Source organism: Lagopus muta, chromosome Z (genome assembly GCF_023343835.1).
Source record: "Lagopus muta isolate bLagMut1 chromosome Z, bLagMut1 primary, whole genome shotgun sequence".
NCBI classification, from domain to species: domain Eukaryota; kingdom Metazoa; phylum Chordata; class Aves; order Galliformes; family Phasianidae; genus Lagopus; species Lagopus muta.
In genome coordinates, this window is record NC_064472.1 from 12456915 (window position 1) to 12472551 (window position 15637).

A 15637-nucleotide genomic window follows, 5' to 3' on the forward strand; every position below is an offset into this window, starting at 1 on the left:
TGCTAACCAAAACTATAGATATATTACAAGCAACCAGCCTTTTGGCTTCACTGAGTTCAGAATTTCTGCTTGGGAGGAAGGGGACTGAGTAACAGACAGTAAAAATACCATGAACTGTGAAACATGCTGTAGGTATGAGCCTTCATCTGCACACATTTCAAGATTATGCCCCCAGCACAAGAAAGCTATAGAGCCCTTGAAAAAGGTCTAGAGGAGGGCCACTAAGATGATCAGAGGTCTGGACCACCTCTCCTATGAGGAAAGGTTGAGGGAACTGGGCTTGTTTAGCTTGGAGAAGAGACAGCTCTGGGGAGACCTCATTGTGGCCTTCCAGTACTTGAAGGGAGCCACTGAACAGAAGGGGGAATGACACAGACTGATAGTGATAGGACATGGGGGAATGATTTTAAACTAAGACAGGAAGATTTAGGTTGGATATTAGGAGGAAATTTTTCACACAGAGGGTACTGACACACTGGAACAGGTTGTCCAAGGAGGTTGCAGATGCCCCATCCCTGGAGGCATTCAAGGCCAGGCTGGATGTGGCTCTGGGCAGCCTGGTCTGGTGGTTGGTGACCCTGCGCACATAGCAGGGGGGTTGAAAAGAGATGACCTTTGAGGTCCTTTTCAACCCAGTCCATTCGATGATTATTACGCTTTCTCACAGAGCATAACAACAAAAAAAAAAACCAAAAGAATGTTGTAATTACTATATAACTGAAAAATACAGTTATTTTAATATCTCTTTCATGCAAACTTCGTTCATACCTTTTTTCTGTTTTTGACTCGCAGTTCAGTGCTTGAGGATGCTCTCCAAGCACAGATTTCAGTGAGCTGAATTCCTGAGTTGCGCTCTCATCCAGAAATAGAAATACAGGCACAATGAATGAATCAAGCTCCACAAGACTATTAACACCAGGAGATGCAAACAAGTTCTCATACTGTGGTATGCAAGTGCTACTTAGAGTATGAGAAACCATCTTCAAAAGACAGAAGCATGCCAAAAGATTTTTTGAGAACAACTGACCTTGTTTCTGAACAAGCATAAGTTTCAGTGTTTGCAACGTTAGCTTTGCCACATGCCCAGTCATACCGGCTCTTGAATGCCAGTGGAAGACACTTAAACACAGCTGAAAGTATTTTAAAACACAATGAATCCAGTGGGAATTCTTCACAGATTTATTTAAAAATGCATCCTGGTTTAGCGAAGAACATTCTACAAACTGAAGAATGTTGAAAAAATGGGTAATGCAGCTTACTGTGTAATTCAGAAAAGTATCTCTTTCTTCAATATTTTTTGAAATCCCTATCTGCCATGCAGTAATAAGACTCCTCTGAACAGAGTTCAGTTCTACTGGTAACGTGTCTTTCTCTTCAGTACTGTCTTTTGCATGAATAGTATCAAACATTGATGCAAATTCTATCTGGCCTTGATCAGCTTTACCAACAAAAGAAAGGACTCTTTGGCTGAAGATGTTAGAAGAGCTATTGTGAAACAGTTTTTCATCATCAGATTCATCTTCATAATCCTAAACCAGGGAAGAAAAAAAAAAAAAAAAAATAACCAAAACAAGTTTAATTCAAATCTACTACCAGAGCACAGTCTACAAAAATCACTACTTACTGATTTTCACAAATAAAAGTTTTATTTGTAAATTGCTTAATTGCTAACACATCTAATCCATTTGCAGTTTCACTAGAGCACTTGTTAAAAATCTTATTTGCAACAGTTATGCAGATAAAAATAAAATTACCAAACTAAAAAGAAAAGTCACAGCATAGGGAAAGTGAAAACTTTTATTTAGCCTAGAATTAGAGGTAGGATTTTTTTCAGATAACTGTAAAATATAGTATCATTCAACAAAAGCTCAAAAAGTGAAAGCATGTAATGGAATTGAGAAAGGCTGTACAGTGACTTTGATCACAGAGCTGTTTTTGCATAAGATACAGGTAGATTTTTGGAATTGAATAAAGATTTATCTGAAACTGAGAATAGATAATTGATTTCCCTAGGATCAAAAGAAATTTCTTAGGATAATATACTGCATTACTGTACCTTACAGCCTCAATATATATACTGTGATGTAATATTTCATTATACAGTGCAGCTGAAGACTTTAAGCTACAAATAGATGTAATTATATTAGTATGCTTTTTTTTCAGAAAGTTTAAAATCATCACTGGAAAAAAAAAAGTTGAAAAAACTGCATTCCTTGCTCCTAAACTGAAAATGAGAGCTTATTTTTTTAAATACTTAGTAAGGGCAAATGTACAAAAACTGTTATTTTAGGGGTAAAAAAAATCTTTACAGTTAGAATATGATATGAAGAAATCATTTCCATAATTAGAAAAACACAATTATGTACCAGTAAGTCCGTGGCTTTCTGACTCACTTCTGTTGTGTCCTCTTCCAGAAATTTTGGGACACGGAAGAAGATGGAGGTATGGTTTTGTGTGTGTTTCAAAAGGCTGTCTTTTAAAGACAACAGGGATCGTAAACACAGATGTCTCCCTTTAGTCTAAAAGAAACAATAATGCAAAACATTATTTGTCTCTAAATCAAACTACACACTTAGGAAATAAAAAAAGGAAACTGATCTCATTTAAGAAGCTTCAGTTTTAAAGTGCCATGCAGAAAGGGAGAACAGGTAAGGAAGTATACATATTCACAGAGAAACAAACTATCACTTGAACATGCTTTGGAATTCTGCATTTTTCTTAGCATCTGGTAACTTCTTACATTGAAACAATCTGCTTTCCTGATCCCTCAAATAACCCGGCTCGTTAGATAGCGTTTATGTCCTTGCATCTTAATAGCAACATCTCTCCACATTCTCAAATTCTTGCTCACTGTCCTAGCTCATAAGTGAATACCAATATATTCCTCTTCTTCAAAAATTCAAAATTCAAATTTAAAGTCATTTGAAGATGTGTGATATTCCAACAGCAAACACAAAAATTCTCAGTATCTATTATATCACAGAGTTAGGTAATTGGCAACAAATGCAGAACATTTTATTTCAAAGGTTTCTGTTTTCCCAGACTTAGCTCTATTGAGTGGTGATATAAACAAATATTTTAGCAAGCCTTAGTTAACAATATAAATACAAAATAAATACAGGCAGTACCACTTGGACAGCTACTGATTCTCTAAAATAGCAGCAATCTGGGGACAAAGGTTTTACAGAATCTTTTCTGCATCATTCTAAAAAGATGAGTAGAGCAGAGTTGAGCAGAACCTGTCAACTTTTTGAACCAATTTCACTGTCAAAGAAACTCAGCAAAATTTTTCACAAGTTTCAGAAAGAATATGTTGTGACAATTCAGAGTGTGCTCATTATACTTTTCTGAAATAATAGATAATAATATTCAGAGTTTTCCAGATCAACTCTATTCTTGAAATGGCTTTCTAACTCAAAAGAATTTATACTAATTTCACAATAAACTGAGGTACTCTGTTTGAGAAACTGCATTTCTATATATATGAAGTTTTATTTTACTTAACAATACATGTGAAAAACTCATAATCCTACCTGAGAGTTCATGAGATTCCTACGGACATTTTCAAGCCGTTGCGTTGAATCAAGCAAAAGGGATTTTAAAAATCCCACTGGTGAAATGTTGTTATGAAATCTTAGCACTGTTATCATGAATCCATCAGAAACAATGAGGTAGGGTAATCTTGAGTGACAGGCAACAGAAAACCTCTGTCTCATAAGATCACTTTCAGAAGCTGAAGATCCAAGTGTCTGACTGGAGTCTTGACACAAAGAGTTGTGCTGTCTAAAATAAGGACATTTCAATATAGGATGTAAAAATCACATGAATAATATTCATTACTAATAATTATTATTAATAGAATAAAGAAGAAATAAACTTGTGTCCTCAGCTCCATGTTCTTCTTGTGCTGGGGGCCCCAGAACTGGACACAGTACACCAGGTGGGGTAAGAGCAGAGCAGAGCGGCAGAATAACATCCCTTGACCTGCTGGTCACGCTTCTCTTGATGCAAGCCAGGATACAGCTGGCCTTCTGAGTTGCAAGTGCACGTTGCTGACTCATGCTGAGTCTTTCATCAATACCTCCAAATCCTTCTCCTCAGGGCTGCTCTCAAGCCACTCTCTGCCCAATCTGTATCTCTGCTTGGGATTGCCCTGACCCAGTGCAGGACCTTGCCCTTGGCCTTCTTGAATTTCATGAGGTTCTAATGGGCCCACCTCTCTCTCAGAGCCTTTCCAGGTCCCTCTGGATAGGATCCCTGCCCTCCAGCATGTGAAGTGCACCATTCAGCTTGGTGTCATCTGCAAACTTGCTGAGGGTGCATTTGATCCCACTACAGAGGTGTTAAACAGCATTAGTCCCAGCACCAATCCCTGACACCTTGTAAGGAAATGTCTAAGTTTTCAAACGATTAGCGCTGTTAACACTGTTTAATAACACTGTTTACGCTTGCAAGATGCTAGTATATCACTGCAGTTGTGAGTTAGTTTATAATTTTTCCTTAAATTCGCTGAGTACTATAGAAATACTTAAAGCTGTTTAAGTATTAAATGTTTTTCCCCAATTTGACTTTAAACCTCTGTACCACACACTCTTTTCTGAGTCTTATTGTGTGTAACAAGTCCTTGAAAATTAAGTCCAACTTTCAGTACATGTGTATGAAAAATAAAAAACCCTCAAGATTTGAATCTTGAAGTACCTTCACTACGTACCCATAATTAAGGTATTTTAATGCATTTCAGTAAGTGAATTCTTAACCAGACAGTTTAAGAAGGTATTATGCTTTTGAATGTTTTCATGAGATACAACATTATATGTTATTGGACTTTCAGAAATAACAAAGTGAAAAGAACACAGTAACACAACAATGCAATAATGTATCAGTAATACATCACTGCTTCTTGTTAATACACACACATTTGCCCTTCACGAACACATGGGTTCGTGAAGGGCAGGTCCTGCTTGACCAACCTGATCTCCTTCTATGATCTAGTGACCCATCTGGTGGATGAGGCTGTTGCTGTGGTCTACCTAGACTTCAGCAAAGCCTTTGACACTGTCTCCCACAGCATTCTCCTGCAGAAGCTGGCAGCCCGAGACTTGGATGGGTACACTCTTGGCTGGGTGAGGAGCTGGCTGGAGGGCCAGGCACAGAGAGTGGTGGTGAATGGAGTCAAATCCAGCTGGCTACTGGTCACGAGTGGTGTTCCGCAGGGGTCGGTGCTGGGGCCTGTCCTCTTCAATATCGTTATTGATGACCTGGATGAGGGCATTGAGTGCACCCTCAGTAAATTCGCAGATGACACCAAATTGGCTGGAAGTGTGGATCTGCCTGGGGGTAGCGAGGCCATACAGAGGGACCTGGACAGGCTGGAGAGCTGGGCTGAAGCCAATGGGATGAGTTTCAACAAGGCCAAATGCCGGGTCCTGCACTTCGGCTACAACAACCCCAGGCGACGCTACAGGCTTGGGGTGGTGTGGCTGGAGGACTGCGTAGAGGAAATGGACCTGGGGGTATTGATTGATGCTCGGCTGAACATGAGCTGACAGTGTGCCCAGGTGGCCAAGAAGGCCAATGGCATCCTGGCTTGCATCAGAAACAGCGTTGCAAGCAGGAGCAGAGAGGTGATTGTTCCCCTATATTCAGCACTCGTGAGGCCGCACCTCGAGTACTGTGTCCAGTTTTGGGCCCCTCACTGCAAGAAAGATATTGAGGCCCTGGAACATGTTCAAAGGAGGGCAACAAAGCTGGTGAGGGGTCTGGAACACAGGGCTTATGAGGAGAGGCTGAAGGAGCTGGGAATGTTCAGCCTGGAGAAGAAGAGGCTCAGGGGAGACCTTACTGCTCTCCATAAGTACCTGAAGGGAGGTTGTAGTGAGCTGGGGGTCGGCCTCTTCTCTCGTGTCATCAGTGATAGGACTGGAGGGAATGGCTTCAAGCTACGGCAGGGGAGATTCAGGCTGGACATGAGGAAGTATTACTTTTCAGAAAGGGTGGTCAGGCACTGGAATGGACTGCCCAGGGAGGTGGTGGAATCACCGAGCCTGGGGGTGTTCAAGGAAAGACTGGATGTTGTGTTGAGGGACATGGTTTAGTAGGAGCTATTGGGAATAGGTGAACGGTTGGACTGGATGAGCTTTTAGGTCTTTTCCAACCTTGGTGATTCTATGATTCTATGATTTTCAATACAGTAAAGTTCAGATTCCATTCTATTTCTTCCAGGTATTCAGAATGTGTTATTTTTTTGTAACCTCTGATCTCCTTTTTAAGGTGTTAACTACAGATTCTTACATCCCCCTATACAACCAGCAGCTGAATTTCAAAATTTAGAAAACTGGAGTACAAATATTAAAAATCTTAGTTTTTGATCATGCACATGTCATTTACAAGATCTGAGATGGAAACAAGGCGAAGTTCTGTAAGTAAAATTTGAAAAGAATAGAGAAATATCACTGGATTAAAATAAATGTACATTTTTAGTACTGGTATAAGTTTAGTTTCTTTCCATATCACAAACACATGCTACTTTTAATTACTATCAAATTCAAACAACTGAAATAAAACAAGTCAAATAACATATACTCACATTATCAGTATGCCAATTTTTCATCACGACAAACCCATTACAAGAAATAGAAGAGAACTACGAATGAGAAACAGATATTGAAAGGAGACATAAAAAGTACAAGACTGAACTTGAAAGATGAAGTTTAAATTTGCAGTAGGTTTGAAAGTGAAGTACGATAATCAGACAAAGATATATAGATATTTTCAAATCCTTTTACCTGTATGTTATTAGTGGATGAATTGGAATAAACTCTGCTGGTCCAAATTCTACAGAGCAGCCAGAAGTAATCAAGGTCAGCAATTCACCCATACCAGTCAACAAAATCAAAGATCCACGCTTTAACATGCAAGCCAAGAAAAGGCTATCAGGAGTCCAACTCATGTCACCGACCCAGTAAGACCTAGATAGGGTAGGAAAAATTTTTTTTTCCTGTCAAATCTCTCCATCAAATCTTAGGTTAACTTTATTAAAATAAACAAACACAAACAAAAACATCCCCCTCAAAGACACAAACAAACAAAAACAAACAAACAAACAAAAAAGCACAACAAAATCAGAAATAAGATCAATTTCTTACCTGATAAACTTGGATGGGACAGTGCTACTCTTGCTACTGCAACCTTTAACACTACCCGAAATAGTTACAAAATTCAGGGTGTTTAAAAACAGAATTTGAGTTGCCTAAAATAAGAAAGTAAATGTTAAAAACAAAAACAAGCTATTAAGTGTTTACATCAAAATTTTAATTGCTTTAAAAGCAATTTATATCAGCAAGTTACATGCTACATCTGATGTCCTGGAAATACTACTCCATGTCACTGTGCCACCACATTTCAATAATTAATATTATTTAGATTATTAATTAGTTTGTATACCTACTTCTACATTGAAAAGTAGTTAAACATTGATTACGTATTGAGTATATAATTGATATATATATATATTTATTCTATTTGACATTTTTTTCCTAAACTCTCAAAATGCAACTTTTCCTGTTTTGTTGGTGAATAACTGAAGGTTGTAAAGACTGTGTTATTCCATCCCTGTATGCTAAACACCACAGAGCATTAACACTAAAAACTGCATCAGGATTTGGCTCAGATTTAACCTGTCATTTATTAGGAGGAATAACAGAATTTCATGCCTATCAATATCAATATGAATATAATCACATGTACCAATATGAATCTTGAAAATCCCATCTAAAATTTGTTATTAATTTCCTTTTACCAGACTTAATTCAAGTGCAACTATTAATTACTGCCTATTATTCATACCTTAGGATCAATTTGGTTAACAGCTACTGCAAGAAAGAGTCCATCTCTTGCAAATGCAGACAGCAAAGCTCCTCTTGACTTTATAGATACACACTGAGGCACTAAATTAACAAGAGAACAAGTCTGCTGTACCCAGTGGATCTGGTATGGCGAAGAACTGAATTTCAAAAAAAACAAAACAAAACAAAACAAAAGAGATAATTTAGATATGCCAAGTGGAATGACTCATACATTGTAAATAAAACATGACAGACAAAAACATGAAACATGCACAAGAAAAAAATCCCACTAATTTCCTTATTAAACCTTACAAATTAGAAGAATTTATAAAAGTTTAAGCAGATTTTTATGGAATAGAAGTTTATGTTAATACATAGAACAGTTAAACATAGATCAATGCTACAGAACTAAGACTAGCATTCTAGCCAGGAAATTGCTCAGACAGCATACTGAGATCTAACATAGGACTACTCAATAGTATGAATATGAAAATAAACTGTATGCTATTCTAAATAAAAAAACTAAGATTTGAAACATGACAGAAACAAAAGAGATTACAAAAACTAATTGCATGTGAATGTAAATGCAGTTCTGAAATCTCACCATAAAATACATTTAATACAATCTTTCTCTTACGTTAGTGAACTTAAATAACTTTGAGTGTACCTGGCATATTTAAAGCCATTTTCATGCCAGCGAAGAATCAAAAACGTTAAAACCAAACAATCGTCAGAGTAAAACACAAAAGAGCACAAACAACAATCACCTAGTACCTGTGAAGAAAAAGAAAGACAAAATAAACTCCAGATCCTGGTTGTACATTAATGTACTTTTACATTAATCAAAATAGATACTAGGTTAAAATAACAAAATACTGTCATTCATAAATTTAAGGAAGACAAGAATATAATAGGCTAGATGAACTTTGACCTGATCCAGCAAGGCCATTCTTACGTTGTCATTAAATTTCATACAAAATGAATGATGAAATGTATATGCAACAAAGAGCCAATCATGACTCACTCTAGCTTCTGCTGCTCAAACTTACTCAAGAGATGAGATGATTGTTTTCATGTGGGAATGACCAACCCCCACCCCACATGCAGCCCAGCTCCAGCCCCGCATCACCTGCAGCTCTGCCTGCCAAGCAGCCCAGCCTGGCCCCGCAGTGGCCAAACACTGGTGTGTGATGAGCACTGCCTGAGCTGCAGCCGGGGCGTGAGGAGGGTACAGTGCAGTGCAGCTCAACTGACAGCAAAGAGTTCTGTGCCTTTTGGTTCACTGGCTGAACACAGTCCTGTGAGCAGCAGAAAATACACTGCCATGCTTCCCCTTTTTGATAAAGGCATTTGAGAACAGGCTTCAAGATCGCTGAAAAATAATCCTCATTTTTTGGTCTATCTGTAACTCCACTTTCAAGTGACATAAATACATGACCTGAGAATTTTCATATGGAGTGCAGAGAGCTGCAGTCAGACATTCAATTCAAAAATCTGAGGACTCTTTCGTAAACCCCATTGTACCAGAGAAGAACATCCCTCCCTTCACAATCACGCCTTATTCGTGTCATCACTTTTTGGCAGCACGCACATTGGTGACCAACTGTTTTCAAGGCTGAAGTACCAGAGGAGTAAAATTTCATCAAAAATTTCCTGAGATCAAAAATTCCATCAAAAATCCTTGAGAGCTCACTAAGAATTGTAGGCACTGTCATGGAACCAGGGGTTGATGCATTAGCTTCACAAAATCAAGTCATGTATCCCACTAGTTCTGCGTTGCTCTTTTTTTTTTTTTTAAGAAAATATAAAAGATTAAAATAAGTTTTATTATTTATATACTTGAACTGTTTAACATACTTTATGAGGGTTGCTCAAAATACAATGCCTGCCATTTTATAACACCGGCCCGTGGTGTCCAAGGCAGATGTCGGTGTTATGGCAGTGGAGGCTGAACCTTCCCACCAATACTCTGCTACATATGGTTGCCATGAGATAGATGGCAGCAGAGGGGCAGTCTGACATGGAAGTGCAGATGAAGGTGTGCCACTGAATTCTTCCATGCAGAAAAAATGGCATCCACTGACATTCATCGACACTTATGAACATTTATGGAGACCAATCAGTGGTTGCGTGCACAGTGAGGCAGTGTGTCATGCATTTCAGCAGTGGTGACAGCAACAGTGGGTCCCCTTTGCTGGTGCAGATTTTTACTAGCACAGCATACAGGTTCCTATTTGTTGATGATGAAAGTGCACAGCTAGTGGATGTGACTACACTGAAAAATAATGCCTTGTAGCTGAGATTTTGCTCTATTGAATAGTGTTACTGCACTCTTTATATCAGTTGTAATTTCCATGGAAATAAATAGGAGGCATTAGTTTCGAAGCAGCCCTGTGTATGCAGTCCAAACCTATTTCTGTTCAATTACTGTGGCCCAGGCAAGCCAAAAGGTTTTTTTTTTTTGTTTTTTTTTTTTACCTCATTTTGTAAGAAAGCAGCATGAACTCCAATTTCTTTTTCTTCGGTAGAAGGCAACATGACTGATTCAGTAGGCAAAATTTGAGTCCACCGCCCAGAAGACTTTTTAAAAGAGAGTGTGTTTCCATATTCTGTACTCTCCCACAAAAAGACACATGCTGTAGGAGTAGTTAATAGTGCCCTTCTGCCATCTCCAGACACATACAAATACAATTTCATCAAACACTCTAGAAAAAACAGTAAACACCAGAATTATTTTTGATCCTTTGCTAGATTTGGACTTAAAAAGAACAGGAAAATTACTTTCACCTCTATCATAAAAAATTCAAGTGCCTCCTTAAGTACCTCTGATTTCCAACCTCATCATTAATGCTAGACCTTTGCCAGCAGTAAAGTCAGAGGGGATGCCTGTTCTTACGGATTTTGTGTTATCTTCCCCAGGACACTCAACCATCAGAAACGGTCTTTCCCAACCTACCCCTCCTATGAAAACTACAAATAAATGCATAAAAGCCCTGCTTTTTTATTACCCTCAACTCCTAAATGCATGTATTCCTCAAAATAACAAATCGCTTCTACACTACTTCATTTTCTAACCTGATGTCAGTGAGATTATCCAGTAACGTGATATTTAAATGATATGCAACTTAGTACTAAATTTGCAAATATATGCCTTCGTAATAGTCTCTCTAATCACTGCTTATCAGAAAATCCTACCTAGAAAATAAACCTAAAATGATGCAGACAGCAGTTAAATCAGATGTATATCTTCTCCAAGGTACTTATAACTAAATAAAGAATATTTTTCTACAATTGATAACTAACCATTGCAAACAAAATATAAACTGTACTTAAAAATGGATGACAGTTTATACATTTTTTTGCATTTAGAAATCTGTATTATTTAAGTAACAAAAAGGACATTTGTCACAGTCTAGTTTGCAGACAAGTGATAGAAATGCAAAACAATACTAGGATACTAGTACTTTTAACTAGGATACTAGCTTTTACCTTGTGCAAGAACAAGAGAGACTTTTGCCTCATTTTTCAAAAGACAAACCGAAAAACACTTACCTTGTGCTGCTGCAGCTACCTTCCTGGACTCTTCAATTGCTGGTATTATTGTTAAACAGTCCTGGTCTTTATTCCAAAGAAATAACTCTCCTGTTGTAAGTAATCCTGCCAGCCAAGCGCCTGCACTCATCAGGGGAGAGATATTTTGAAGCACATTATTATGAAGAACTTAAAATTGCTTTCCATTGTAGCCACAATTCTAAAGCTGAAAGTGAACTGGAACATATTTCAGGTATTATACCTTTCTCAATTGTTAAAACTAAATATACTGGGTTTATAATACATGAAACAGTATACTTAACCATTTTCTGATGTTGTTAAGACAACCACATTTTTTAACAATGATTGCAGCTGGGGAATTTTCTTCTTTGTCTTCCCTGATGCAAGATTAATTTCATTTATACGTTTATCATCTAGAAGAAAAACAGCTTCTTTTTCCTGTTAAAAGAAAAGAGCATTTTAAAATAATTTCTACTCAGCCTATGAAACATTACAGAAAGACATAAATGTGTTAGAAAAAATAATGAAGAGGGAATGAGAGAAAGAATGTTACAGCTGTGATTATCATATTAACTTCATTCTTTGGTATATTTGCTTTACAGTATAACACAACAATCCTTATATATTCCTTCCAACTTGAGATATGATTCAAGGATCATACATAGCATCAGTCTCTTTTGATGTCATTTCATTTTGACAGATTTTAAATTATTAAACAAAACTTACAATCATTACTAAAAAGTTCTTCAAAATATCTCAACTGAACCACATGCCAACAAACGCAGACACCCGTTCCCTCATCCTGTCCTGTTTAAAGTCAGATTTTTGCCACTGCTTTCAAACAGAGTGGGCCTTAAATAGTTTACCTAATTAAACAGAAATCGTACATTACAGAAAGATAAAATCCAGCCTCATCTTAGCAAAAAGGTTTAATAAAGCATCTTTCTACACATACAGCAGGGAATGGGAAAATGCTTTTGTTCAAAGTTTTCAATGATGTACTTTAAAAAGAAAGGATATGAGAAACCAGAACCACCAAACAACAGACTCCAGTGTGAGGCACATCTTGTGAAAGACTCACATCTTGTCATCCAGCCTCAAGACAAGCTTGGAAGATATAACTTTTATTTTCTGCGACCCATAACTGCAATGCATTCAAATTAACCCCCTTTTTACCCCCCTTTCCGTAAAAAGAGTGTTACATAATGAAAAGATGTCTACTCCTTAAAGAACGTTATTTCAGTTACACTTCTTTACACTCACCTGCCCGATCCAGGCAATGCGAGTCCACGGTTTTTTTTGTTTGATAGACGTAGACACGAGAACGTCTAGCTTGACCTCCATTCTCATTAAACCTCTAGGTAACCATTATAAACAAAACCAAATAATGCCTTCCCCACATGCCTAAAGAGATATGAAAAAACACGTTTTCATTCTTTTCAGAGGACCTTTCTAAACGAACCCCTGCTTCCACTCACACAGTTCACTGGCAGTTCAACCATACAGGTTACACACTTCGTTCCACAAGGAGCAGAGACAAACGAGCGCGGGAACACCAACGCAAACGGCCGCCAACGGCTGCCGTGCCAACGGACCGCGCGAGCACAGCGCACCACGCAGGCGCGGCCCCTCTACCCCGCCACCGCCTCCTCCGTGACGAAAGATCCCGCGAGATCATCGCGAGAGCGCCGCGCCACTGCGCCCCGCCTCCGTCCTCTTCGCTGCTGCGTTCCACAGCAGAGCGCAGGAAGTGTGGAAGTGAGGCTGCCCGGGAGGTGCTGGGCAGAAAGTAATGGCGGCACTAAGGGCCGCGGTAAACGTGTGCGGTGGGATGGGCTGACGGCTGCACCACGTGACTTTAGTGGAGTTTCCAACCCTAACGGTTCTGATTCCATACTGAAATTACATGCAACAAAAGTATCAAAGGTGACACTTGATGCTCTTCGAAATTCCTCTAGCATGTCACTATAGAGGCATTTGTACTGTATAAACTCGAAAAAAAGCCTCTGATTTGTGTCACTTCGCAGCCCTTCATCCCTTTGCCCAGGTCTGAAAACAGCTATCGGATTACAGAAGTTTACAGAATTCCCAGAATAGCAGATTACAGCAGATTACAGAGTGAGGTTCAACACACAGGGCAAACACAGCAGTATGCCACCAGAAGTTAAACGGGTCAGGCAAGAGTTGGCTCATCACTCCTATGGGGTACGAACAAAGCTGCAGCCAGACCAAGGTAAGTATTCTAGAGAAACTAGTTCCTCTGTTTAAACACTTTTTGAATGAACTTCAACACTGACACTGGCGTGGAAAAGCCAATATTAAGACTTCATCTTTATTTTGGTTTAATAATAAGTAAAAAAACAAAACAAACAAAAACAAAAACAAAACCCCAGAATTATTCCAATTTACGTAACACTTTACTGGGTGCATTCTATAGAAACCCACTAGAATGGACCAGGCAGTTTTTAATGACATTTAACAGTTATACTTTCAACAAAACGCTAGGCTACAATAACAGCTGGTAGTAAAGGTCACAAATAGTTAACCTGCATGTGAATTGAGTATCTTAACTCACAACTTTTTTTTTTCCTATTTCTGAACACTTGTGGTATGTATATCAATTACTCATTCTGCTGGAAAAAAAAAAAAAATAAATTATCTACTCCGCATGCATAAACAAATTTCCTTCTCCTTCACCTCTGATTTACATTAAAAGTTACTTGCGTTAGAAAGTTATTTGCAAAAAGTACCCACATAAACTGGTAATTTATTGTGCACGGTATACAGTTTATGTTAGCAGATATGTATTACAACTCATGGCAACGAAACAGGGACAAAACATAAATTTATTTGTAGAGTGAAATTTTAAAGGTTAGGAAGCATGAAGTCAAGATAAGGCACAGATGTTGCTCATTTTAAGGAACATAGATCATTTGGTGCTTGTGTCCACATACTGAAGGTGTAAGTCATTACTTTTTTTTTTTTTTTTAAACAGACAAAACATGTTTATTAAAATGGAGTAGGGAAAATGTTTCCTTTCACTTGCAGTGTGAATTTGGTTGCTAATTTCTGCACTTTTATTGATAATGAAAGTGATAATAATGAAGCAATGAGCATTTTTTTTTTATTGAACGACTTGCCAGTAATGCCCAGCTAGTTATGTTTGAATCACTAGTCCCTGACCTGACTGTTTACAAACTGACTCCACCAGCACATACATTTATCATATTCTCGCCTTTCTCAGTTGTCATTTGTTTTATTACTTGTAAAACAGATGTAAAGTAAGTTATAACTCTTGCTTTTCTCCATTACCTTACGTTAAACAAAGAATAAAGAAAATATTTTCCAAATATTTTTAGTTTTAATGAGAAAAAACATACAACGTACTTTATTTCAATAGTATAAAAAACGAGCTCTTCTGTAATTAAAAAATGTGGTAGTAGCAAAAGAAACTATTTTCCACATTTGCGTTCCACAAACTGTAGGTACGTTTAGACTAACAGGCAGGCCACATAATAATTGGCAGGACATGCAACTGTCTTATAAATTCAATGAGCATTTGTTCTTCCAAAGATGCAGTGCAGACACCTGAAATTTCATTTCACAGTACGTTTAATCTGTGCCATTTTCACTGTACTGGTCAATCAGTGAAGCCGCTCTAACTTAGCCTGCAGCGATTTAAAATTCCCAATGGTAGTCTGCACTGTTAGTGTTGGGCTCATAGACTGAAGCTCAACCAGGTAGCAGCTAACAGCATCCAAGCAAACGTTCGTGAATCGCCGCCTGTGAAGAAAACATAAAACTCAGGAGAATAGTTTCTGGATATGAGAATTCTTCCAAAGTAGAAGGTAAGCTTAACATTTCAATGGAATAATGTTTCAGTAGGGCATTTCAGCTACTTTTAATTATTTCGCTCTCATAAGAAATGGTTTTGTAAGCCTAGTGCTTGTAAACCAGCTATAATGGGACAATAAATGAATCAAATTTGGTATATATTCATAATACTCATAAATTCTAACAAGATGGAATAGTTACCGTACGAGGAGAAAAAAGGAAGGCAGATAAACTAGGTATTTGAACAGAGTATTTGCATGTGTATTTTTCAACACAATTACAAAAATTGATCTTAAAAAGAGTTAGAATGACATTATCTAATTCTGCTCTTTTTTTCTGAGGCAGGATTACAATTTTTTTACAGTCCATTCACAAAAACTGTAAACACTAGAGATTCTACAGACTAC

General features: G+C 37.9%; 2 protein-coding genes across 7 annotated transcripts in view; both read right to left on the minus strand.

Annotated features, from left to right (window-relative positions):
• Window positions 1–13031, minus strand: part of CPLANE1 (ciliogenesis and planar polarity effector complex subunit 1) — a 63733-nt gene extending 50702 nt beyond the window's left edge. For 2 of the 5 annotated variants that reach the window (XM_048930729.1, XM_048930731.1), the window contains exons 1-11: window positions 12660–13031; window positions 11699–11834; window positions 11397–11516; window positions 10323–10549; window positions 8512–8618; window positions 7846–8002; window positions 7146–7249; window positions 6786–6968; window positions 3534–3783; window positions 2367–2519; window positions 769–1529 (exon numbers count right to left, since the gene is read on the minus strand). In XM_048930729.1, coding sequence (XP_048786686.1) covers window positions 769–1529; window positions 2367–2519; window positions 3534–3783; window positions 6786–6968; window positions 7146–7249; window positions 7846–8002; window positions 8512–8618; window positions 10323–10549; window positions 11397–11516; window positions 11699–11834; window positions 12660–12746 — 2285 coding nt within the window. In that variant the 5' untranslated portion in view covers window positions 12747–13031. The remainder of the gene's footprint in view (window positions 1–768; window positions 1530–2366; window positions 2520–3533; window positions 3784–6785; window positions 6969–7145; window positions 7250–7845; window positions 8003–8511; window positions 8619–10322; window positions 10550–11396; window positions 11517–11698; window positions 11835–12659) is intronic. The other 3 variants (XM_048930727.1, XM_048930728.1, XM_048930730.1) reach the window with 3 other exon arrangements.
• A 1002-nt stretch (window positions 13032–14033) lies between these two features.
• The window catches only part of NUP155 (nucleoporin 155), a 37914-nt gene continuing 36310 nt past the window's right edge, over window positions 14034–15637 (minus strand). For both annotated transcript variants that reach the window (XM_048930734.1, XM_048930733.1), the window contains one exon: window positions 14034–15179. In XM_048930734.1, coding sequence (XP_048786691.1) covers window positions 15041–15179 — 139 coding nt within the window. In that variant the 3' untranslated portion in view covers window positions 14034–15040. The remainder of the gene's footprint in view (window positions 15180–15637) is intronic.